This window comes from Scatophagus argus, chromosome 5 (assembly GCF_020382885.2).
Source record: "Scatophagus argus isolate fScaArg1 chromosome 5, fScaArg1.pri, whole genome shotgun sequence".
Classification (NCBI taxonomy): domain Eukaryota; kingdom Metazoa; phylum Chordata; class Actinopteri; family Scatophagidae; genus Scatophagus; species Scatophagus argus.
Genome location: NC_058497.1, coordinates 18,530,043 through 18,554,253, shown reverse-complemented (window position 1 = coordinate 18,554,253; position 24,211 = coordinate 18,530,043). Strand labels below are relative to the sequence as shown.

General features: G+C 42.6%; 1 protein-coding gene across 3 annotated transcripts in view; it reads right to left on the bottom strand.

Annotated features, from left to right (window-relative positions):
• igsf9ba (immunoglobulin superfamily, member 9Ba) overlaps positions 1–24,211 on the bottom strand; it is a 58,104-nt gene that overhangs the window by 20,841 nt on the left and 13,052 nt on the right. For all 3 annotated transcript variants that reach the window (XM_046389405.1, XM_046389403.1, XM_046389404.1), the window contains exons 2-6: positions 22,966–23,163; positions 15,896–16,042; positions 9,586–9,737; positions 5,267–5,384; positions 215–356 (exon numbers count right to left, since the gene is read on the bottom strand). In XM_046389405.1, the coding sequence (XP_046245361.1) occupies positions 215–356; positions 5,267–5,384; positions 9,586–9,737; positions 15,896–16,042; positions 22,966–23,163 (757 nt within the window). The remainder of the gene's footprint in view (positions 1–214; positions 357–5,266; positions 5,385–9,585; positions 9,738–15,895; positions 16,043–22,965; positions 23,164–24,211) is intronic.

Below are 24,211 nucleotides of genomic sequence, written 5' to 3'. Positions count from 1 at the left end.
CACACATATCAAAACACGCGCTGAAAATACAGCACAGCGAAGGGCTCAGAGGCTCTCAATGTCACTCGCATCACAAATGCATTGTGCAGCCTGCATGGTGGTGATTTAAATGGCTGAGCCTCCGAGCGACGGGCCTTTAAGTCTTAACTAAGATGTCTCCCTACGGAGGGTTACAGCGGCTACGGTACAGAAGTGAACTTGATCATAACTTTACTTCTTGAAGTAGACGTTATCCTCCTCCCAGTACCAGGTGTAGGTCAGGTTGCCAGGATACGCCTCCGCTTGGCAGGTGAAGAGTGCATTCTGGGATATGTTGACAGTGACGTTTTCAGGTGGAGAGACGATGTATGGAGGCCCTAAGAGAAAAAAAAAAGTTTGAATTAATTATGCAGATGTAACATAACAGACTACTACAGCATGACACAACACATTCGACGACATTCTTTCAGAGCTCTTATTTTAGGTCTCCCGCAGCGCCTGACAGAAATGACGGCTCAGCTAGCTGCTAACTCTAAACTGCTGGTTTGGTGCTGGGTTGGCATGGGGTTTAAAGAGCGCTCTCCATGAACCCGGCCCCCCGTTGAGTCCGAGAGCGCTGAGAGCAAACCAAAACAGGAAATGCAGAGATGAGGGGAAGTGCAGACTGACAACTTTCACATTACGCAGTCATCTGATCAACTGCTGCTATAAAAAAAAAAGATCATAGCTGGATAGCTTTTGATGTTTCACTTGCTTTAGACAGAAACTACACACAGGACACTAACTAACACTTTTTTGTTTGTTTGTTTGTTAAAATAAGAGTTTCTGCCAAATGGATGAATTGTCCATTTCCAGTCTGCACAGATTTGTCTCCATTAGAGCTACATTTTATTCACACAAGCGTTTTTATGCACAACGTTCAAAACCCACTATATAAACACATAAGACACATGTGTAAAATTGAAAACTTATTAACGGCCTATACAAAGAACATCAAGTCAAACGATGCTGTCACGCCTTGTGTTTAAGTTATGCTTTGTCTTTTGGTTTTCAGTCCATGTGCCATGTTTCAAGTTGCCTTGTCATGTGTTTCCATGTATTAGCTTCTAAGTTTTTGTCATGTCCTGTTTTATTTTGAAAGCGTCACTTCCCTTATGTGTCTGTTTCATGTAGCTTTGCTTTGGTTTATCCTGATTGCTTTCTCCTCCCTTAATGTGCTTCACTCGTCTCCTGTTATGTTGTCTATTTAGTCCTCGTCTTCCCCATCACTCTTTGTCAGGTTGTTGTTTTGTCTCCACGATTCCAAGCCAGGACATTCTTCTCTCGTCTTGCCATGTTTTTGCCACAGCTTTTTAGTACTTTTTGTTGATCCTGGAGCCACAGTAAGTGTGCGCCAGTTTTTGAGTTCTTTGTTAAAAAATAAAAGAATATTGTTTTTGGATCTCGGCCTGCTTGCCCTTTATGACTCTGCATCGGGGTTCAGTCCTCTGGCCTGCACTCCTGTGTTGTGGTGCAACACGACCACAGTTTTGTGGTTTTACTTTAACTGAGTACTTCCTGTTCACTCCAGCCTGCATAAAAACCTTATGAGCAGAATTTCTACCAAATGTAAGTGTTATATCTTAATAACGTTATTATTCCTAAATATGAGAAGCATCACTTTGGATCTACCTCGTCACTGTGCTGTTCTCTTTCACTCGAATACTTCCATTTGAAACATTCAGAAATGTCAGACAAACGAAACTGAAACAATTTCAACAAACGTCCAAAGAATAAAAACCGAGTTTGATCTTTTCAGACAACCTATTCAGCCTTTTTTTTAAAAGTCACTGGGAGTTTTTTGTGGGCCTGACATGATTTAACTGAGTGAAAGATGACGTAAAACAAAAACAAATCACAACTTGTTCCATCAAGTGTAAAATAGATAATCTGCATCATCAAATCATAAAAACATGCAGGCCTTTTCTGCTTCCACTTTGGGGAGGTCAACATTTTTTTTTAGGATCTGGATGAGAAAGCACACACACACACACATACAGACGTATTATTTATAATATATCACCACAGTCTGATGTAAAATACAGTGAGCAGGCAGCTTTTACAGCATGGGGCGTTGGAGCTTATGCATGCTTCACATTGTAAACTTTTCATCACCCGAGGTACTCGAGGTTTGCTCTTAGCTCTCGATAAAACAGCAGAAGCCATGAAAGGTAAGCTGTCTTTTATGAGTGGGCCCAGATACAAGCCTCCTGGTTATTTTCCTCTCAGCGTGCGGAGCTTTATGCATCAGGTGGGACGACTGACGGCGCTGTGAGGGCGTCTCACAGAACAATTAAAAACAGATCAGCGGAGCGAGAATCACGACTCCTCCGAAATCTGCTTGTTATTGCTCTGAGTCCTAATCACACACCGCATTTTGTCTCACATCGCTTTTCGTGTCAATATTCAACCGAACTCGACCCCAGTGCAAACATTTTATTTTTCTTGCTTCACTGTTGCACCTGACTGTACGTTTGAAATCAAAAATTATTCTGGCGTTCGTGTGACAACTCTCTCCGCCCTGCCTGTCTGTTTCTGTCTGCCGTCCTGGCAGGTAATGGAGGTGGGCGGGGCAGAGGGTCAGCTGCAGGTACGGGTAACACCTGAGGGGTATACTACAAAACAAGGGCTACGCGAGACAAGACCGATCACGTGACCTTCAGTAAAGAGGAACAGGTTGTCATAACGAAGCGCTATGAAGAACCTGCTGCAAATAAGATGACATAACAAGCGCATGCTGGAAAGCTCTGAAATTTGAACCTTCATACAGTAGATTTAAACATTAGGCAAAAGAACTGCATTCAGAAATTACTTTGGTTTTTGGACAAATCAAAGTTAAATTCATTGCACTGATTTTTAATCAGCCTTAGCTGCAATACCAGCAGTGTGAAACAGTCATCAGCAGGAAGCAGCCGGACCAAGAATAAAAACACCACACAAAGTGCTCTGTAGTTGCTGCGCCTTCGTCAATCTTTGCCTTCTCTCAAATTTAAAGTATAAAAAAATATATATACATACAGATTTTATATATGTATTTTCTGCCATCTGCCATTATTAACATACGGCTGAGGAAGTTTGCACTGATAAGACGTTCCCTCAGCTGAGACTCTGCATCGCTCGGAGAACAAAAGGCTGCACTTTTCGGAGCCATTTTAATCTGAAACTCTCTGAGCGTAACCTCCTCCAGACCTGTCTGGGTGTGCAGCATAAGTTACCATGGTGATGTGGCCAGGTTAAAAGGGAGCCGCCTTCGTCACACCGAAAACCCAGGCTTTAGGCTCAGTGTACTTCACCAACCCATTAATCTCACTTGGTAGTTCACCCCACTGGGCTCATCAGCAGCAGCACGGACGCCATTGCCGCTCCTCTCTAAAACCCCGCGGAGCACAGTTTGTCGTCTGGTTTGTGTTGCTGCACCCACACACTACTTCACTCATGCAATCACCTCAAACCGCTGATCTCACCGAGCCGCACGTGATGCTGGTAGTTTGAGCCCTCCTCTGAGGAGGACAGGAACAGCTTTCAGCGTGGCGTAATCAGATAAACTAGTCCCACAATAAGAACTGCTTTTATAGGATCCAAGAAGGAAGGAAGTCTGTTGCATTTCTGTGTTTACACTTCACACACAATGAATGTTTTGCTGTGTTATTGATAGAAAGCTCAGGTGGTAGAGCGGGTCAGCCATTAATCAATCAATAAGATGCAATGACATATACGGCTGTGGTATGGATTTGTCTGTTTTTGTCTGAACCAGTAAATTAAATGAGCAACAAATTAAGTCGCTTCCCCAGGTGGAAGAAATAATTATGAATATTACACAGCCGAATCGATCCTTCAGTCAACATAAAATTAATTTGCGACTATTTAGATGATTGATTAATGATTCCAGTCATTTTTCAAGCCAAAAATGACAAAAGCAGCAGATTTATCAGCTTCTTCAAAGTGAGAATTTTGTGCTTTTCTCCCTTTTAATATCATTTTAAATGAACTAAATGAACATCACTGGTTGCTGGACTGTTGGTCAGACAAAATAAACAATTTAAACATCTCACTTTGGACCTCTGGGCAATTGCATTGGGCACATTTCATTATTTTCAAAGACTTTACAGAAAGAAAAAAAAAACGACTGAGAGAACAATCAGCAGATTAATCAATGATGAAAACAGTCTTAACTGAAATCCTACTAACAATTATAAGTAAGTCCAGTTGTATAAACATTTTTCATTTTTGAGAATGAAGTTGAAATATTGTGAGGAAAATATTACAATATCCTGAGCACAAAGTTTTACTATTTTAAGAATAACGTGGAAAATCCTTACTATCAAATGTTTAATAGCTGTTGAATAAATCTGAATCTGAAGGCCCTCATCACATCTCATTCAGCATTACAACTTTTTACTTTTTACTTCCAATACGCCAAGAAATACTGAGCGATAGCTGGTGCGATATGACAGTTTTAACCGCAGCGTTCTTGTATCGTCTGCTTCACGATCTCAGGTGTTCCTGCCTTATGCACAGGTAGTGCACAAGTGAACTACGACTGCTCCAGCGTGCTGTGGTTCAGATAACATAGATATTGCACTATTAGTGGGTCCACTGGAGGCCTGCAGACTTGATACAGTTGCATCACATGCACCACTGGTTTCACTCTTCACACAACGATTTGATACTTACTAAAAAGAGGAGAGTAACTCTTCTGCCCTGTTTGCACCAACAGAAGTGCTGAAACAGACCTTTCGTTACTCCCCCATAAAGACAAGAAGCTCATTTTCTTATTAAATACACACTGTTAACACCCCCCTCCCTCCATCCCTGCAGTATCGGGAGACTGAGACAAGTGCGGGCTGGCATCACAGCCATCCATCTGATCTGTGTCTAGCACAGAGACTAGTTAATGGACCGGACACAGACAGTGACGTTCTAACAGACAGGCCCTGTTGTGCACACATGGCTGTGCACACACAGAGGCCCCAGACTGAGCTATTGACCGACTGATACAGACTCGGAGGGTATGTTACATACATCAGCACACCAGAGACCTGCACGGCTTTGCTTTTAAATGCTGCTACAGTAAACGCCATCAGGTATAACTAATGAATCTAAAGGACCTTAGTGATGAAAATGCAAGATGTGACTGAAGGTAAAAGGCTGGAAACATGTCCTGTTTTTGTTTTTTTTTTCTGTTTGCCTTTGAAAGCTTGTTAATACGCTCTTACATTGTGGGCTCTTGCTACAGAGGATACAATACCTTGAACCAGCAGACGGGTCGTGTGGAGCACCTCTCCCTGGTCACTGTAGGCTCGGCATGTGTACGCCCCTCTGTCATCTCTAGTGATGCCAAGGATGGTTAGGCTGCCATCGTGTACCTGTGGTTACATGCAGGACGAGATAAACGTCAAACCTCCGACACGAAACATGAAGAAGATGTGATAAACACAAGTCGTGTTTCAGATTGATGATCCAATGATTGACCAATTTTTTTGATTAACAGAAAATGTAAGAAAATGTAATTTATTTTCCAAGCAAAAAATGTCCAAATTTCATTTGTTCATCTAAAGTCTGAATCATTTTCTTGGTGTGCAAAACTGTTGCAGATTAATTCTGACTAACTGATTAAGCAAACAAATCTATTCTTCTCGAACTTTATATGCTTTTAATGATTTTATGAACTTTTGATCCGTAAAATCTTCACTGCTGTCTAAGAAAGCAGAGCAAAAAGTACAACATTATCCTCTGAAAGGTAGTGAAGTGGCATAAAATAGTTAAAGTATCTAAAATTCTAATTTCACTCATAAGTGCAGTAGTTTAGTATCCAATTACATTCCCCCACTGATCAAAGTTGTTGCGGTGAAGGCCTAAAGAAAACACATCACACACTTAAATCATGAATGTGTCTCGCTTTAATTAACTCCAGATCTGATTCCTGCACACGGTGACCTTGGAAACATCCAACTCCAAGTTGCTGGGCGTCCCAGAGTTGCAGCCGCGGACGAGGACCAATAAATGGCGAAGAAACGCGTTAACCAAACCTAACAGAAACACCCTCATAAATTATGCAACAGGTTGCGAGAGGCTCTGTCCATTCAAGTCACACACAGCTGTGGTCTGTCCATTCATGTAGCTGAGGGGGGGGATCTGCAACGGCTGTGCATTTATTCCTATTCATCTGTTTCTCAAAGGGTTTACAGCCAAGAGATGCGACTAGTGGATCAACCCGAGCACCATTCAGCTTCTGTTAGCAAACTGAATCATCGTCACTCGGTTTGTCGGCCACGAGATCACACTTTGTGCATCGCTGCTGTAACACACGACGCGTTTGGCCTGCTGAGAGCTGGAAGTGTAAACTAAACATTGAAGTGTTGTGAAACATCAACTTTAAGGCTTGCCATTTATGAAGGGATTTAAACAGTTTTTTTTTTAAATATCATTTTTGCACTGACTACTGTCTGGCTGGTCTGGCATGTTTCTGTGTTCCTGTTTAACCTCCTTCACATACGGGTAACTTTTACTAAGCTGCTGTTAGGCCTTCAAAATAAGAGCCTCTCAGTGAGACATGATGTGATTTTTATCACTGCTGAGTCTTTTAGAGAATTCATAAATATAGAGCAGTAAAAGTGAAATGCAAAAGGTGCTGGCAAGCAAATATATATAAGATAGGATAAGAAACGATTTCCTTTATTGTCCCACAATGGGGAAATTCACATTGTTACAGCAGCAAAGTGGATAGTGAAAAACAGAGGTAGGCATCGATAATAATAAAGTAAGTGTAGGAGCGCATGAGGTGAACATATCACGCTGCTCAGTCAACACTCACGAGTTAGTGACAAGCTTGCTCATTAGCAACCAGAAATAAATAAACAACTTGCACTTTCTCCAGCAATTTACATGACGTGCCAAGTTTGCTTTTGCACATATGTGAAGAGACCAGGGATCCCAGAAAGTACAGTACAGCAATGATCTTTCCCCTAACAGCAGACACAAACGACTCCCAGAATGCCTTGCTAAGGTCGTGCCTCATAGAAAACAGTGCGTCTTAGCCACGTTGATTTACCCCAAACATTCAACTGTAGCAACTGTACAGAGCTGTAAGCTAAGCTGCATCAACTGTGAGTGTGTTTGTGTGTGTGTGTGTGTTTGTTTGTTTCTGACCAATCTCAGAGCTCACCAGAGATTTCATTTCTTTCTGATATTCCCCCTGCAGTCTCTCTCCTCTTTCCTCTCATCTCTGTATGTTTACGAAGCCGATTAAGCTAAATACGCTCAAGTCCAAACAGTTCCACTTTCTGTGTCAGGCTGCGACGCTCTGGGCGACTTTCTGCCTAATGGCATCTTTCCATTAACTTTGTATGCATTCTCTTAAAATTCACCTCACGTTCTGTCTGAGCACGCAGTTAAACTACATTCCTTGGGATTTTACATTGCTCTGAATCTATCAAAATCAAATCTCTGTTGGATCAAATCCTAACACTCCTACAGTGCTGCCTGCAGCAGCGGCTGCAGCAGGCTTCCGAGACAGTAAACTTAACAGGATCTGATGATATGTAATGGTCGTCTGTCCAAACCAATACTTTCTGTGCCGTAGCTGTACTCAATCCAACGTGAGGGAGAGAAGATTAAAGAAAAGGAGGAGGAAGCTGGCAGTGGATGCGGTGAAGGGGGGGAGGGAGGAAGGCCACAGCAGAAGAAAGAAGAAGCAGGTGAGGCATGAGATGAGGGCAGAATCTCACTTTCTGTCACATCCAGAGAGGCTGATGTTGGCCTCTGAAACAGCAGGAGGCTCCTGTTGTTTTCCTGCTTTCCTTATACTCCCACCCAGGTTTCTGTCCTCTCCTGCACAACTGCTTTGCTTAGTATCTTTGTTTTATGGTTCTTTTTTTTTCCTGTGCAAATAAATAAGGTAATAAAGTAGAAAGGGAGGAGGAGGAGGAGGAGGAGGAGGAGGAGGAGGAGGATTCCTGCTCTTTCTCTCTAACCCCGTCTGTCACATTCCTGCCTTTCTCCATGAGGTCTCCATGGATGTGAGCGTGTGGGTGAGCAAATAAGCCATCGTGTTCGCTCACAAACACGCTGAGCTCTCTTCTTCTCACCACAAGACGGAGCTTTCCCAAGTTTAAGGTTTTTGCTTGAGCGTACACCCGACACCACCAACTGGAGGGAGAAAGCTCATAAACGCACCGCTTATGCTGCTTTTCAGTATATGACGGTGAAACCAGCAAGCATGGCACCCGGATCTCACCGGTGGTTTTCCTTTTTTTTTTGTGTAACATTCATATTAAGACTCGTGTAATATTGATGAAGAAGCGAGAGATTAATAACGAATCAGAATGTTGTCTAATCATTTACGGGGGGGAATGGTGTTAAAAAGAGGGAGAGATGGCGGAGCAAATGAGGTAAAATGAAAGAGAAAGAGGCCCTGTAGGCTCCTCTCACTTCCTGCATCACACACAGGCAGCAGACTGCAATATCAGTGACATATGAGACTGTGAAGGCAGGCAGAAGGAGGAAGGAGGCATCCACCCTTTCAATAAGTTCCAGAAACAATTACAAGCAGTATAAAAAGATCCGCTTCGATGCTGCTGTTCTTGTTATGCAGAATCAACAACCTGTTATGTTCAAAGCTTTCCTTTGAGTTATTTTTTTGTAATGTAATGAGCCGCTCTGATTTAATTTTCTGTGCGGCCTGACCTCCCTCATCGACTTCAAATTCCTACTTTTGCAAGAATGGCTCCTGACAGTCGGCAGCGTACCAATGTTTCATGTAGGCGGAGCGTTAGTGATAGTATAGTGAGAGCAGGACAGCAAGAGCTTCTCCACTCGAGAAAAAGTGACATTTGCCCCTTTTGCTAAAGATGCAACGTCGTGCGGCTGCGATGCCTCATCGTCTTCAGAAGCTCTTGGCGTCTGTGAGTCATCCATAATGGAACGGCGCGTTACACGTGTTTGATTCTGCGCGACTAATATCGCAAACCTGATGTTAGCTGTTGATGGTTTAAGCAGCTGAGACATTTCTCTGCTGTCAAACCACACCGAGGCTGCGCCAGAAATAATCTTGTCATGACATCAGACTGTCTAGTTTTGGGAGTTTATCCATTTGAATAAAAAAAATTATGCATCACCAGACAACAAAGACGGCTCAGAAATGCGAGGTGTGCTGCCAGTGGCTTTTTTTAAACATTGCTTAAGTGATTCGAGGTGGAATTAGCTATGTGCCACTACAATGATTGGCCGCCATCATTAACCAGTCGAAGGACTGAAGCTTTTAATTAGCTGTCAACTAAAAACATTGACTTACTGTGTTTAAAATGTATGAAACACTCTGAGAACTACATTCTTGTCTCGGCACAACGGATTTCAAAGACTGAACTCTTGATGGAAGTTTTGCCACAAGAAAATGTGTTTTCCTTTGCAGCACAACAACAAAACAAAGTGATATGATTTTGAGTGAATTACAGTCCATAACACGCTTCCAGTGCAGATGGACTCCTGGATGACACCATCTGTGCACAAACCCTGCTTCTGTATTTGTCCACAATCTAAATTATGCACATTACTCAGCATCATTCTTACCGAGTATTTTGCGTTGGTTGCAAGTTCCTCCCCCTCCCGCAGCCAGCTGATCATTGGTTTTGGATTTCCCTGGGCAGAGCAGCTAAGCAGCGTGCTTCCCCCTTCCTTCGCCTCCACATACTGTGGCGGTGTTGCTGTAAATGAAGGTGGGGCTGTGGAGGAAGAAACACATGGATCATTACCACAGTTACAACAGTTCAATTATTATTACAGTCATTCAAATTCGTCATTAAACCGCGCTAAGGTTCCACAGGTTTTTGGATTTATACTAACAACTCTACCAAACTGGTCCAACTATTACAACACTTGGCACAAAACTTTGACATTCATGGTTCCTACAAAATGAATCCTAAAGTGAATCTAGTGGTATCATCATCAGGTCAAAACTTTTGTTCAGTACTTTACCTGCAAGAGTAATAACATACCTGGAGAAAACCCACACAGGCACAGGGAGAACATGACAGCGACAGTGACAGTGCTAACCGCCACACCACCATGCCGCCCTATTTCTTAATAATCACACATTTTCATTGCTGGCCAAAACTCCCTTAATGCGATCCTGGCTACGGACGAGGCGGGTTACATAAGAACTGGACTCCAAGACAACATCCATTTGTTTGAAAACTGCATGTCCTGCTCGGGCCAACAGACTTTACACTGGCACGACATCATGTACATAAAAATAAAATTTGTCAAGGTCTCTGAGAAATGTCTAAGAAAAGAAAATACCCGTTCTCATAGACTGATATATGAGGAAATTCCTTTTTGGGCCACAGGGGATTTTTATTTTGTTGTTGTTGTAGTACCGTCATTGGCCAGTAGGACAAAAAGTCTGGCTGACTCTCATTCGTCCTAATTAATGCATGATGCTGGTCCATTTTCTGTGCCTGTGCAACAATTGTGCATTTGGTGAGGGAGGACGGGAGAAGAAGAGGAAGAAGAGCCCTCTTGGACAGAAAGTTGCTCTCATAACAGGTGATGCCACCGTTTTCTGAATCAGTTAGACACCAGAATACCTGCAGAAACCACTTAGCGACATCACAGCACTTCCACCTGATGTTTCTGAGGTTCACTAACAGCCACAAGGGAGCTCTTCACCACGTACTGCAGGCCAATAAACTGCAGCTTCCTCAGCCAGCTGCTTTCTGTGTCTCAACATAACATTTTGATTATAAATAGTGGCACTGTGTTTAAAGCGCTACTATTCAAGTGGGTCACTGCTCGCCGCTGGGAGGCCTGCCATGCTTCAGACTGCACACAAGCACCTGGCATGGAGTAAACAAATCGTCCAATTAGCACATTTAGACATCTGCCTGTCCATGCTGCCCTCTCACTCGCTAATACTCACATCATTATATGATACAGTAGATTAATGGAGATGCTAATAAAATGCATGACCGCTTTATGCGTCTCTTAGCTCATGTGGTGTCAGCAGCTGCATTAAACGCATCATGACGCATCATTTTAGTGATCGAGGGAGGATGCTTCACCATCACCTTGTGCTTTTATCAGATAAGATATTTAATTGGATATTTATTTAATTGTGTCTCGCTGACGTGACTAAACCAAATTGTTCAACAAGATGAAATGGTAATAAAATAAATTTATTTAAATGTCAGCAGCGGAATCAAGAAAAGATTCAACCTCTAAACTTTTCACATAGTTTTAAATAACTTTTTGAGGTCCACAATGACAAGATTTATCGTTTTACACCGCCAGGTTGGGAAACGACCTCAATGGTAAAATGCTGCTTACACTTTGATTGATTTCTGCAGAGTGAGTATTTTTACTTTTAATACTTGTAATGGAGTATTTTTAAATTCTGACACGGGCGCTTACATTAATTCTGATCCTAATTCAGATTTTTCTCAGGGGATTAAACATCAGTTGCAAGGAATTAGGTGGCACACATGGCGGTGACAACAGCAGGTACAACAGTGAACCTGGGAGTTGGATCACGCCGTCAGGTACGGTTTGTCACGGAGGGAAGTGTCTCCGTGGCTGGGGAACCTGGGAGTTGGTCTACAGAAAAGCAGTAAGCTGAGCATCTCATTGCTGCCCTACTTTCTCCAGCTCGTCATCAATTATATACATTAACCCTCTGGAGACATTGTCTGTTTTTGACTACTTTTGATTTTACCTTTAAATTTCAGCTTAAAAATGGTTTACCTTGCCTTGCCTATAAATTGTAAATCTCAAAAATTATGTACAAATTTAGCAAACAACAAGTTCTTTACAACTATTTACCTTAAAATGCAGTAAATGCCTCAGGCGTTTTATGTACTAGCTATTTACAACACAATCAGGTGTCACAATAAAACACACACACAAATTATTTATAAAATTTATTTATATTGATTCTGAAACTCGCACCAAATACGCAGCAAATGTGACGACAATGTTCAGGAAAAAGCATTGCATATATTGTTCATCATAACTTTACTTGACATACTACAAAATTTAAAAACCTGTTCATAGTTTGAAGTCCCCACTTTTGACACAAATTAAACGTCTTGCAGCTACGTCGCTGACCAATAATAGGTTGCGAAGTCACAGTTCAGCTGACAATACCAAAGAAGCAGGTTCACATATCTTAAGGACACTGAATGATGTTATTACTCATCAGTGATGATCCATTTGTTTTCTGTTAGTAAGTGTGGCAAGTAAGTTGAAATGAACGCTATGCGCAAAACTAAACTAATAATTACTACAATAGTCATTACAATATGACAGGCTGCCCCTGATATTGCTTCCTGTTTTCTATATAGTGAAGTGAATTTGTCATTTTACGTGACTGTCTGAATACTGGGTGTAAAATATATGCTTTATAAAGTTCCCAGAGTGCATGTCAGGTACTTTCTACCAACATTCCCACAAAACAACGTCTTCCAAATCAGAGTGTTGTTTTCAACTGCAAAGTTTTCAGTTTACTGCTCGCTACACAAAGATCTACTGTCTGTTAGGTAGGGAGCAGTGAACGAATGAACAAGGGTGAAGTTATTTTAACATAAATTAAATGTTAATCCAAAGAGTGGAGCCAAAACATGACTTTTGATGAACATTTAATTCATGTTTAAATCACTTCTTCACTCTTGTTCACGAGCTTAACTTTGCCGTTTTACTGCAGTGAAGTAGAAATGTCTGCCATGTTTACAGCTGTGTTACATCTCTCTGCACCTCTGGGTCAATGTCACACAGCGCCATCATGTGACACCTCACAACTTTTATCCCCTGCGTTGTCTCTCTGGTTGGACCACTACTGCATTGAAAGTGTGTAGTCTGATTCCGAACGCGTCTTATTTAAAGGTTCTGTCCATTTGTCCCCGACTGCAATTTTAATTTGTATCCCACATGGTCCTGAGGATGATCGTTCACATGGGCTCCACTTTGTAGCCACAGTGGGCCTGTTTGTGAGTGACGAGCACCGACACACATGGAGCCAGTGGACAAACGAGCTGGCATTTGGGCCCCAGCTGGGTCGACCAAATGGGCCCTAAATGCCAGCCCATCAGTAACCCAGTGACACTGCGGCAGGGTCAGTGTTTCTTCTTTTCCTTTTTATATGTGTGTGTGTGTTGCAGGGTAGATTGTTAACTCAAAATCACGTGAAATGTGCTTGCACTTGTGCGTTTTCCACGTCTGATAAGCTTGCTGATGCTGAGTTAAAGAGAAGGGAAGGACAGGCGAGACGACGCTAGAGAGGAGAGGATGAGAATGAGGGAGGGCAAAGAGACAGAGTGGCCTTAGTGTCTTTTTTGGGCACAAGGCCTTGCCATCTGACACCTGCCACTGAGTGGGCATGAATTCCCTGTCCGCTTGGCAGGAAGTTAAGGCCAGCACACAGGAACTCAAAGGAGGAGTGTATGCAAATACCAACAGCCAAAGGAAATGGGGGTCCTCAGTGTCTGTGTGGAGGCCAGGCGAAAATGGCACCTGCTTCGATCACAGACACCCATTTATAGGGCAACAGTAGCATAAAGTCTTCATACGAATTCCCTTTCTGGATATCTGCTCTCTGGAACGACTGCAGCTTTTGGTATTTCCATGAACGTCTGTCTTTAAATTCAAATAACAGCCCCGGGAAAAACTAAATACTTGTACCAGTCAAACACTTCCTCCCCCGAGCACAAACGCAGGCTTTCTGTATCCCTGTAGCTAGACACATTACATGCATAAGGTCATGTAAAATGCCATCACGTAATATGCAAAATACATATGACATTCAGGGATATTATTAGTTCTGCTACAGCCCAAAGAGCTTGGTTTCTGTTGAAAGGCTTGACAGGAGTTGAGAGCAGCAGAAGAGGGAGGGAGGGAGCAGTTAAGAGTGAATACTGATGAGGCAAGCTACAGAGATGCATACACAACAAAACACTGATACACACACACACACACACACACCATAGACATTTTCCCAAACACCAAACATCACAGGAAGTGTGCAGGTGACGGCAGGGTATGACCTATTCACTCTCCGACTTCAACTTCAACCGGCAGACAAAGATCTCGTTAAGCCGCATACAAATCCACACAATGAGATGCTCTCATGTCAATGCTGATGCAATGCGCCGCGCACAGAACACAGCGCAGAACCCCCATTTACACTGCGTGGTGCATGAACACACTCACGACGCACCAGCACGCACAAAAGAAAAACATTATGTTCTGCATTGATAATAAGCATTTACACAGATCAGCATTTTTCATTCCAAAGTGATTATGCTGTGCAGTGGACTTTGTAAATGGCTCTTTACACAGTATTTCGCATACAGCACGTTGTAATCATTATTCAAACACAAGGATCGCATCCATTATAAAACATATGCATGATGATGAAATCGAATATGCATGAGCTTCGCACAGCACTCACAAGCACCAAAAATATATACGTGAATACGCTTGACAGCGCTTCTCAAAATCTCTCCCTGACAACGCAAAGGATTACAGCCCTCTGATGTCTGAGACCTGTGAAGCTTTAACACAAGAAAATCACCGCTTCTGGCCTGGAATATTTTTTTTTTTAAAAGCCGGTTGTTGAGGAAATATTCCCCCCAGGTTTGTATTAACCGACTGCAGAAACTTAAATGCAACGAACGCAACAAGGCCACATGAATTTCCTGCACTTACTTGACCGCATCTTTGCTGCATTGTGCAAAACAGAAAGAATTTACTACCTGCAAAACATATGAAGCAGCTTAATGGAATACCTGTCTAAAAAAAGCATACCTCATTTGAAACAGATGCAGAGCTTTGTAAAGAAAAAAAAACAAAACATAAAACACATCAGGCACCATTGTGTCTGTAGTCTCTGGTGCGCTCCAACAGTGTGAAGACACACTTCACACAGGATTCTCTGAGCCACTGGGGCTTTCCTGGGAAATGCAAAGGTGCAGATTTTTTTCCGCCTGGTCATCAGTTTGATAGCTCTCAGACTACCACAGACGATCCCTGCCGGAACCGCCTTAAACAGGACACAATCAATTCTCCCCTAACCAGCTTCTCATCACCTTTCTTTTTTTCCCCCGAGGCCTTTGGAAGGATCTGCAGGAATGATCTAAAGCAGGGTGTAACTATCACTCATTCAACTGGGTCTGAGAAAAACACAGAAAACCATAAACCGTCACCAATGGGCGACTGGATTGGGGTGTTAATAATTTACTCTGTAGGACCAGTGTGACTGAGAGGCTGTTTGAAAGGGCTTAGTTTCTTCATTTTTCTTTATTTTCTAAAGTCCAGCAGCGTACAAGAAAGGTTGGTCCACAAAAAGGAATCAAAATTGCCATTTTAAGTCTGTCCTTTCAGTCTCTACGTTCAGCACAGGGGAGTCTAATTTAAAATGTATACTTAAATATTTAATTTTATAAAATGCCAGTAATTTCTCAGTGGAGTCTTTAAATGTCTTGTTTTTGCCCATCTGACCCATAGACGTTCAATTTACAAACATTTAGACAACTAATTTGTCAACTAATCATTTCTGTTTTCGCTGTTGCTAAACTTTTAAGACAAACCAAAACTGAGTGAAAAACCTTAAAAAACCTGACGCATACAAAGTCAGCATAGCTGGAAGTAAACAAAACTGAATGTCCTCAAAACTTCAAATCACTACCGACTCCACACAGAAAAGAAACTTCCTGTTCTAGTACATTTGACCTCGAGGTACTTAGGCTCGATGTCGTCTAGAAAACGCTACCTTATTTCATATGGAGCTTAAGAGCATGAAGCAGGTTTTCCATTTATTTTTTCTCTCTTCACACCCTCTAACACATATGTTCCCAGGTGAGAGAGCGGGCACCGCGGGCAGGTGACTCACCGTTGACTGTGAGGTGCACCCAGCTGCCGTTGTGGAAGGTGTCGTACTGTTGCTCCAGCATCAGGACCCTGCACTCGTACCAGCCCTGGTCCTCGGAGCGTACTGGGTCGATCTGTAGGGAGGCCTTCCCGTGCAGAGAGGCTCTTCCTGGAGACAAAAAAAAGAAAACCTCACCAGAATTAACAACTTGTGCATTTGTCTTTGAATGACTTCAAAAATACCTACATGCTATTTAGCAGCAATGGACAAGCGCTCCTTTTCAAACTCGCACCTAAAAGCTTTGCTGGGCTCCACAAAGATTCGTCATAGCAGCTGGGGGTTAAGTGCTTTACTTCAACCTCTCCTTCTTGCAGAATGAAACAGATTTCCTTTTGTATCAGCTGTAGCCTTCCAAGTCGTGCAGATTAAAAACAGTGCTTTAGTTAGTCTTTTAAAGAGATTAAAAAGACAAATAAAATATATTCCTCCGTCAAGTACCGTCAGCGCAACATTATACAAATCCCGCCTTCTCTTATTTTCTTTTCTCAGCAAGGACTCCATACACTCAGTCTTTATTAAAACACCACAAGTCTGCACAAAGTCCAAGCAAACATATTCATTCTTTGGTTCTTTTTCTATACCTGCTCATTCCTATTCAGGGATTGCAGCAGTCTGGAGGCTTTCCAAGCACTGGAAGACAGGAAAACACCCCGGACATGTTGCCAGTCTCTCACAGAGTTAAGAGAGACAGACAGTCTCTAATACTTACTGTACAGTCCTGCCTGTGTGCAATTTGGAGCCTTCAATCAGCCTGACTTGCAAGTCTTTTGACAGTTGGAAGGAACACAAATGGATATAAAGAGCGTGCCAACTCTAGATACACAAACTCATAGGATTATTAGCCCAAGAAATTCAGTTTGTAGACTGAGAACAATAGTTTTGACATTTGGGGAAATTTGCTTATCTGCTTTTTTTTTGCAAAATGAGAAGAGCGATAGCACTACCAGGAGACGGTTAGCTGAGCGTAAAGTTGGAACAGGGAGAAACAGCCTGGCTTTGTCCAAAGGTAACAAAATGTGCCTACCACTGCGTTTAAAACTCAACAAACACCACAATTTAACATGTCTGCACACAACCGAGTGTCATGTGTTGTGTGCAGGACGATTGTTTGACTCAACAAAGCTAATTTCTGAAATGAGTTACATCATATCAATTAGTGATTTTTAGTTGATTACCGTTGGACAGAACCGTGCTGGTTTGCTTCCCCCAGCTTCCTGTCTTACTGCTAAGCTGATGTTAAGGTAACCTCCTGGCCGTAGATCTGTTAGACGTCAGATATGAAGCTAAGACCCGATCTTCTCATCTAAGTTTTGGCAAGAAAGCAGATAAACGTATTCCTCAAAATGCTGAACTATTCCTTTAACCAACAGCCGTCTTGCTTGAGAACAAACCAGCCACATTCCAGCCCTGAGATTCATCCACAAAACTACCTGCACCTACTGCTCGATTAAAATAAAGTATTTGATGTGACTGTGGAGAAAGACCAGCCTTCCACCTCACAGAAATCATCTATTTCTTCTGAAACTCCTCCATCCCCACTTCGTTTTTTTTTCTTTCTTCAAGGCTGAGGATAAATTGGAATTCTAAAAGGAGGAAATCACAAGGGATGAGAGAAGTTCAGGAAACCAGGCGGTGAAATCTTCAACTGCTAAGCTGTCTGTCTTCAAGCCTCCAGCTCACTGCTCACATGGCTGCTTCTGACAGCCCGACAGACTAAAACACTCGCTTCTGCTCAGTCTGACGAGTGTTCTCAGATGGAGCGTTTTTCCCAACTTTGATGTGTAGATGTACTGTAAGCACCGCTTCCTGTTACTTCAGACTGAATGTCAAGCGAATATATTGACGTTGAGGGCGGGTTGAATTGCTCTGGCAGCACTGTATATAAAGGCAATAGATAGGCTAACCGTGTGACTGCTGCCATAGTTGGGGTAGAAAACTGACAGTTTTTTTGTTTTGTTTTTTTTCTTTTTTGTTAGCAGAAAATCAATAGAAGGAGAGAAGAGTGGGGACTGCAGACTTGCAGCAAAAAGGTAGCCTGTCTTTAAAAGTCAGGTCTATTTTTGCCTGAGCATTGAAGTGCTGAGTGGGGCGGGTGGTGGCGTGAAGGGTAGGAATCAACCTCAGCTCCCATTTGTCAGAGAGTGAGAGGGTGCTGCTGTAAACAGAGTTAACAGCACTGTATCCACGTCAGGTCCGGCCCCCAGGGCATACACCACTTACACAGCACAGGGTTCTGTCTACTGTGAAAACAGACGAGCTAACGCCTCGTTCAGATCACGTCACGGCTTTAGATAGGAAAGCTCTGAAGAGCAGACGCGAAAGATCGGAAGTGACAAAGTTGGCAGACACGGTAAGCTACGGTAAAAAGAGCAACTTTACATCCCAAAGCGCTATGATGAAAAGAGGGAAACCTTCAGTGGTGTAGTGCATGGTATACACACACATAAGGTGTATTCCTACTTAGTCTGCACATGCCAACTAAATCCCCCTGCATCCAGCACATATTTCAGTAGTGTGCTGAAAGCCAGTTTTTTCTCTTAGGCTAGCAAAGGCATGAATAGGGCAGGTCATGCTTTCGCCATACTAAGGCAAATAAAATGATCACATCTGCTCTGTTCACCGCCCCATTTGGAGAGGACAGTAACTGAGATGCTACCTCTTTGACTAGGACTTTGAATGAAGATGTTAGCTACAGTGGGGTGCAGTGTGTGTCCCTAAAATAAACTATGTACAGTCCAGGCAGACAGGTCTTATTCTCAAAAGATAAAACATCTTTGGGGCCAATAAGATCATAATTCATTTATTTATCCCTGAGGGGAAATTCTTTCTTTCTTACAGATATTTTCTCTGCCAAGACAACGAAAAGATAGGAACAAAAAAAAAGATAGAAATAGAAAACATATAAAATAAAATATCAAATAAAGGCCATCCATCCATCCGTTTTCTATACCGCTTATCCGTCAGGGTCGCGGAATATCTAATAAAATATAAATTATAAATATAAATGCACAGCTAGTAGGCACGGTATATTTTGAGGGGCTTGTTAATGACTTAATTACAAAATTACATGAATTAGAGTTGATATTGGATTTTGTTTAGATTGTGATGGAGTGATTCAGGTTTTGCAGCCGTTTGTCCGCTAGCTTGTTGTTCTTTTTGCCAACTGGGAAATATTGTGGCTGCTACTTCAGTTCTAGGAGAATACAGCACTTTACAAAACAACAAAAAGCCCTAATAAATACTTTAATCTGTATGTTCACACACTCATTAACTCTCCCCTTCTTTTAACAGTAAGAAAAAATGTAGGATTTTAAATCAGAGCCCTGTAGCCTACAGTGCCGGAAAAAAGCTCCTGAAAGGACGAGACTGTTTTACATACATATCCATATTATTCTTGCACAGGCGCTCACTAAAGCTGCTGCTGGGGGGAGATATGATTTAGTTTCCCAATAGCTTGTCCCAAAGCGGGACAATCTGACACTAAAATTTCACAAGCTGCACATCTGAATTATTGATTGCATCATTGCTTGAGTGGGCACAAAAAAAGATGTTTTTAAATGTTGTAATTTCCATATAGCTGCAGGGACAGATGATCCAGGATAGATTTTAGTCTGCATGGAAATATAAGGGCAATTTCTCACTTAGCAGTGAATTAGACTTGGAAAACACACAGCTGTGATGTGGAGGAAAAAAAAAAAGAATTTTCTTTGGGGGTCTTGAATTACATATTAGCATTACTATACACTATATAGATTGATCTTTATAGAATTCAGGTGTGGTATGGGGCTGTTTATCAGGGCTTAGACTTGGCCCCTTACTTCCAGTGAAGGGAAATCTGAATGCTTCGGCATACCAAGACACTGTGGCAACAGTTTGTTGAAGGCCCTTTTCTATTCCAGCATAACTGTGCACAAAGGAAAGCCCCATAAAGACATGGCTGGATGAGTTTAGGGTGGAGGAACTTGACTGGCCCACACTGAGCCCTGACATCAACCCAATCAAACAACTTTGGGATGAACTGGAACAGAGACTTTTAGCCAGGCCTTGTTGTCCAACATCAGTGTCTGACCTCACAAATGCTCTACTGCATGAATGGATGAACTTCCCAGAAGAGTGGAAGCTGTTATGGCTGTCATTAATGTTTCTGTTGTTGAAATGGTCAGGTGTCCCAATACTTTTGTGCATATAGTGTACTGTCTATTATCAAATAGCAACAAGGAAAACTGTACAATGGTAACGCTCACTAACCCAGACAAAATGATAAACCCATAGATGGATTTACCCTCTACTAAAGTCTCCAATCTGCACAACTCTGCATGGTGAAAATATCTGGATTTGTCCATACTGTAAGTACAGTATGCACAGATAATCTCTTCTGGTTTGGTAGCAGCTGTGTGATGGAATAATATCACATTTAGCCTATTTACCAAACTCATTCATAATGAGTGATAACAATCCATGGAAGCAGCCCAAATGAGCTCTGAGACTGCATGGCACCAAAGTGTATCTCGGCAACTACAGTCCAGTGCGACTGTAACACTGTCACCATGCACATGCAATCCCCAGAACAAACTTTAATCTATGTAATGAGACTGGCCATATTCATGCTGCATCTGTTCACTGGTAATTCCTCAACAGTGGACTTGATGCCACATGGCAAAGGCCCACCAGAGCCAGAGCGTGCACAGAGGAGTGAGATGCTGTTTGAAAAGCGCTGTTTGTTCATACCCCGCTGCTAGTCAGAAGGTTACGGTAAACAAAGAAAACACTCCAGCAGCATCTGCAGGAGCTACCACAAAACAGAAAGGAGGGTTCCCCAGACGGTGAGTCACTGCCATTAAGTCTTCTTTCCGGTGATGACCCTGCTTGAGAGGCCCATGGGGAGAAATTTCAATAAATTCAATATCATTTACACCATTTCCACTATATTTGTGTAAGAAAAAAACTGTTATGTCTCACACAAGGGAGATGAGTCCTCCAGCTTTTCGACAAACCATCCTTTGCCTTTATTTCACAGCACATTACCAGGTCAGGGAGGGGTTTTGTACTTGGTAAAGAGGTGGGAACAGGAAAGGATAATTCTGACCCCATTCTGACAGCTCGCCATCTTGTCTCAGACACTGAAGCAACATCAGAAGAACCAATTTCCTGCTGCAAGTAGTCTGAGTGAAGGCAGTGGCAAGATTGTCTAAGCCAGAGAGGGAGATTTTAAGGTTCTGCAACGCTGTGATGAATGTGAAGAAAAACATATTTCATCCTATCACATATATTGGTTTAATTAAAATTTAAAGCTGCTATATTCAATATTTTACTGGCAATGATGGATGGGGGTTGGTTGCTCATCATAATGAATCCACAAAGAATTAGCACCAAACACCCAAATTCCCTTCAGCTCTTTATAGCACCGTTCAGTTAGTTTCAGTTACTTAGGCTGCAAACTGACGCTTTTTGGCCCCCGCTGTTTGCAGCAAAAAAGTCCTAAAAACCTACTGTACCCCACCAGGCCCGGCAGCAAACATCAGAGAAACGAAGCTGGCAAACTAGCTGGTGAACACAGCGGAACATTTGGCGCATAAAGAGTGAATAATGGACTTAAATTTAACAGGTTGCAAGAGACATGAGTCAAAAATAATCCCACCAATGCTCTGTATCTGCAGGCAGCATAAATTAACAATTTCACCCGAAAAAGACATAACACATTCAGTTGCGGCTTGGCTGCAGATTGTGGTGCACTTGAATTGTATGGCGTTTCTATCATTTTTCCCACAAGTTAATATCAAAGAGGGTAGAGAAAACAATAAAAACACATCTCTGATAACTAGTGCATGTCAGTTTTATGTTTTCCGTGTTTTAACAGCCAGGGTATGCGGGTTTAACAAATGGCATTAATTTGTTGCTTATAGCTTTTCATGCTTTATTTTCATCAGAATACTTCTTCCTCAGAGTTCACAAACCCCCATTCCAGATGTACAGCATGTAGGGGTTCTTTCTTTTCAATATACTGTATTGACTCTATACTATATGTGCTGCATTGTCACTGGAGTGTGTAGGAAGGAATGTACGTACAATGCAGTCATAAATTGCTGAGACACAGTTAATTCCCTCTATGCACTCACAGGCAGCAGATGCCCCTGCACAGCCCCGAACGCCATGTTAGAACAGAAAGGAGAAGAATACCTAAAACCCAAACAGCTGATGTAAGGAAAACACGCTGGAGCACACTGAAATTACAGGTCAATCTTCTCAATAAAACAGGACTGGGAGGAGTATGTACACGATAATATGGCTCTGCTCTCAGCCAGAAGTTCATAAGGGTCTGCAGCGGTATAGGGAAATCAAGACCCTGTATAATCCCAGAAATGTTTACAGAAGCTAAAATTTGTCACATTTATGTACTATATCATTATTATATCATTATTATTGTGTGTAATGTAACAAGATCCACCTCTAAAGCTCACTAATTAACACAAAACAAACGAGTTCTAATGTGATAATTACTGAGGTCTCAGGGTGGAGATAAGCGGCTAGAGTGTTTCCCTCCTGGTTCCAGTCTTAATGCTACGACATCAGAGTGGCATCGAAAATCTCATTTAACTCTCGGCAAGGAAGCAAACAAGCTTGCATCCCAAAACGTCAGACTACTCCTTTAAATCCGTGCAGCTGTACGTTGCAGCTTCGAGTAAGATTTTATCTTCAAGCCGCCATCTTTCACATGTGGTAAAATGCAATTCAAAACCTTGAACACATGAAACTGGTGCAGAGTGTAGTCTCAGAGTATGTGGATTACATGTGTTTTAGTCTCCCTGTGGTGGTGACATCACGACAACCTTCCATCTTTTATGGTCCCTGCTTATTTTCATGCGCTGTGAATCTGCAGCGTCAACAACACAAAGTCCTGTGGATTTAATGCGCCAGGCAAACTACAGTGCAAAGGCTCTGATCCCGATCCGCGCCGACACGCCTCCAAATGCTCATTAAGTCAACTGAATCTGCTACAAATGAAACAGACTTTTCACAGTATCTCATCTCACCAGTGTACTCTGGATCCACATGAGGAGGGTAGAAGCGGAAGTTGATGAAGAAGGGAATAGGCACTCCAAACTTGAACCACTCCACCACATAGGGAGGCTGCTGGCCGTCCAGGGGAGGGGACACGTCACACCCCAGGATCACGCTCTCTCCGGCGCGCGCCGTCACAAACCGGGGCTCCTCTCTCACTCCGTGGGCACCTGAGAGAAAGAAGAAGAAGAGGCAGCATTTCACTACAAAGGACGAGCGTTTTTCTCAATGGGGGCAGGAATGCGGCATGCAAGGAAACAAGCTGCAGGCATATTCTTCTCCATCCAATTCCTGCAGAAAAATGTTCAAGTTGTCCAGGGCTGATTCGGGAACAATAATTCGGTGGCGAACTACATTTTGCTCAAGGTAATCACGGCCTACATTGAGATGGCTGTGCAGAGTGGTCACCTTTTACACGGGTAAACCATCTCCCTTTCATCAGCGCTCCTCATCCCGCAACAAAACAGCCTATCATCATCTGTCACCTACATCTGTTGGTGAGTGTTTTGTGGTTGTGCCATACTGTACTATTAATGAGCTGCCAAGGGGTTCCATTGATCATAGCTGGCTGCTGCTCAGATAAGCTTTACTATGAGCACCACCAGGCCTGGCGTCTAGCCACGAATGTCCAGGCACGCTGCCGAGCGTTGACCTATCAGATGACTGAAAGGTCGGCATACCTGCCTCTGCAGAACGCTCATTCTGGGAATGGATTTTCTCCAGCTGCCACCCCCGCTTTCATTGAACTGGCTGTATCTCCACTGTCAGAGCAAGCATGACTACCCGCCCTCGCCCAGGGGGAAAATCGCTTCAGGGATCAAGAGACATGCTGACGTATCACTCCAGAGAAACACCAGCTGAATAACTTAATGCTTTCATTAGCAGTATCATTTGCATTAACTAATTTTACAAGAAGAACAAATACGGTGGGACTTGCGGGTATTATGGGCTCAAGCTGCACTGGTTATTATCTGTTATGATGTTTCTCTTCTCCACCTTCCACCACCATCCCTGTGCCTTTTCACCTGCACACGCTGGAGTTAAAACCTCAATATTTTCACCCAGTTCTGCCTGAAAAATAAAACTTGTCCCTAAAGGCCATATGCATCACTTAGTGATTGTGTTTACCAGTTTAATCTGCATCATCCTGTGACAGAGTTAATCCACTTTATTCGTTTCAGCCAGCACAGATTCTGGACTGAAACAGAGCAGATTTAA